The sequence below is a fragment of the Limulus polyphemus genome, unplaced genomic scaffold, assembly GCF_000517525.1.
Source record: "Limulus polyphemus unplaced genomic scaffold, Limulus_polyphemus-2.1.2 Scaffold1998, whole genome shotgun sequence".
Lineage (NCBI taxonomy): Eukaryota > Metazoa > Arthropoda > Merostomata > Xiphosura > Limulidae > Limulus > Limulus polyphemus.
Genome location: NW_013667608.1, coordinates 77,340 through 78,620, shown reverse-complemented (window position 1 = coordinate 78,620; position 1,281 = coordinate 77,340). Strand labels below are relative to the sequence as shown.

The 1,281-nt window shown below is 26.9% G+C and overlaps 1 protein-coding gene across 1 annotated transcript in view; it reads right to left on the bottom strand.

Annotated features, from left to right (window-relative positions):
* LOC106465606 (kinesin-like protein KIF20B) overlaps positions 1-1,281 on the bottom strand; it is a 104,296-nt gene that overhangs the window by 33,430 nt on the left and 69,585 nt on the right. The window contains exon 13 of the mRNA XM_013925840.2: positions 705-854. Coding sequence (XP_013781294.1) covers positions 705-854 — 150 coding nt within the window. The remainder of the gene's footprint in view (positions 1-704; positions 855-1,281) is intronic.

The following is a 1,281-nucleotide window of genomic DNA, read 5'->3' as shown; positions in this document are numbered from 1 at the left end:
ACGTACTACGACTAACTTTACTTTAACTTTTAACTTACTAAGTACTATTAGTTACTAAACGTAAACTAAACTTAAACTTTACTTGTGTGTATATATATATATATATATATATATATATATATATATATATATATTTTCGCCATATTTGCTCTTCCTCATCATGTCATATTTATTATTAAACATGTCTGTAAACTCGTTAGGGTACTTTCTGATTTATTCCCCAAACATCAACTACACATACAAGATTAACTGCAATGTGTAACCACCTTTTAAATAACTAAAGCTGTTCATGAACTGTTTACAACAGGTGTATTTGTTTCTTCCATTCCACAATTTAAAACTTATCCATGTCACACAACATTGTTTCTCTATCCACTTTTATGCTGAGATTTTTTGTTATAAACCCAATAAAAAATATTGAAAAAATTAAAGAATGGATTAATTTAGCAATGCTTTGAATGGATTTTCTAGCCTTTCCTCAGCACTGATGGCAAAATTAACACAAGAAGTCCAGGAAATATTTTTTGAAATAACTTACTTAGAAATAATGCAAGTATTATTAGGCAGAGTAAAATATGATTACGAAACAGAAATCTGTTATTCAATTTTTATATTTGTACTCAAATGGGATTCAACTACTGGAAACAAACAATTACTCAACAGCTTACATAACTTACATGTTTTATAACAACAATCACACTCACCTTCTCAATTTCCAAATTTAAATTCTGTTTTCTTGCCTCTTGTTCGAATTGGATACGAGTATTATCTTCAGTTAGTTTTTGATTTTCCTTTCTAATACACTGCAACTCCTCCTTTAGCTGCTCCAGTTGTTTTTTAACAGCTTCTATTTCCTAGGAAGAGAAACTTGTATTTTTGTATCATTATTCTACTTTATCTTCTGTTTTTCATAATGAGAGAAGATATACTCCAAATTCTCTGATCTGATAATTAATCTAGAGTAATTGACACGTCCAACATTTCTGAACCAACTCACGTGTTTCATATTAATATGATAAGAAACAATATTCATAACATTCAGATTTTTAGGTTTTTTTTTTTACTTTTGCTAAGTTTGTTGTTTGTATAATAGATTTCTTATACATTACATTTCCTTCAAAGCTAACTAATTATGAAGTTAGAATATTAGAACTATAACCAGTGGTTATTTGATATCTGCCAGGAAAACAGAAGTTAATTTATTTTGATAAACTGTAGTAAAAATTAAGACATATATATATATATATATATATATATATATAATAACTATTCTTTTATTAT